This window comes from Fulmarus glacialis, unplaced genomic scaffold (genome assembly GCF_000690835.1).
Source record: "Fulmarus glacialis isolate BGI_N327 unplaced genomic scaffold, ASM69083v1 scaffold6694, whole genome shotgun sequence".
In the NCBI taxonomy this organism is placed as follows: domain Eukaryota; kingdom Metazoa; phylum Chordata; class Aves; order Procellariiformes; family Procellariidae; genus Fulmarus; species Fulmarus glacialis.
The window spans coordinates 58,794-59,136 of record NW_009208577.1 but is presented as its reverse complement, the minus strand read 5'-3'; the positions used below and the strand labels follow the sequence as shown (position 1 = coordinate 59,136).

Genomic DNA, 343 nt, shown 5'->3' with positions numbered 1-343 from the left:
CCGGGGATCCCAGCCGCAGCAGGACAGTGAAGAGCCTGGCGGCTGCACTGGAGGGGACACCGGGGGCGAGTCCCCCCAAGCCCCTCCTGGCCCCAAAACCACTGCATGTGGCTCAGGACTGTCTCCCTGGGGCAGATGTGGACGATGAGTCATATGATGGTCTTTCTGACGGCGGCAGGGACCCCTTTGAGAGCAGCAAGCCACGGAGACGGACATTCAGCGAACCCAGCGCTCCCATGACGGAGGTGGCTGCACAGAGTGGGCAGGAGGATGCCTGCTCAGACACAGAGGAGGAGGTCAAGCTGGGGGGCTCCTCCTCATCCTCCCAGAACAGCCCCAGTGA

At 64.1% G+C, this 343-nt stretch overlaps 1 protein-coding gene across 1 annotated transcript in view; it reads left to right on the top strand.

Moving 5' to 3' along the window:
• CASKIN2 (CASK interacting protein 2) overlaps positions 1 to 343 on the top strand; it is an 11,384-nt gene that overhangs the window by 9,747 nt on the left and 1,294 nt on the right. The window contains exon 19 of the mRNA XM_009576531.1: positions 136 to 296. Coding sequence (XP_009574826.1) covers positions 136 to 296 — 161 coding nt within the window. The remainder of the gene's footprint in view (positions 1 to 135; positions 297 to 343) is intronic.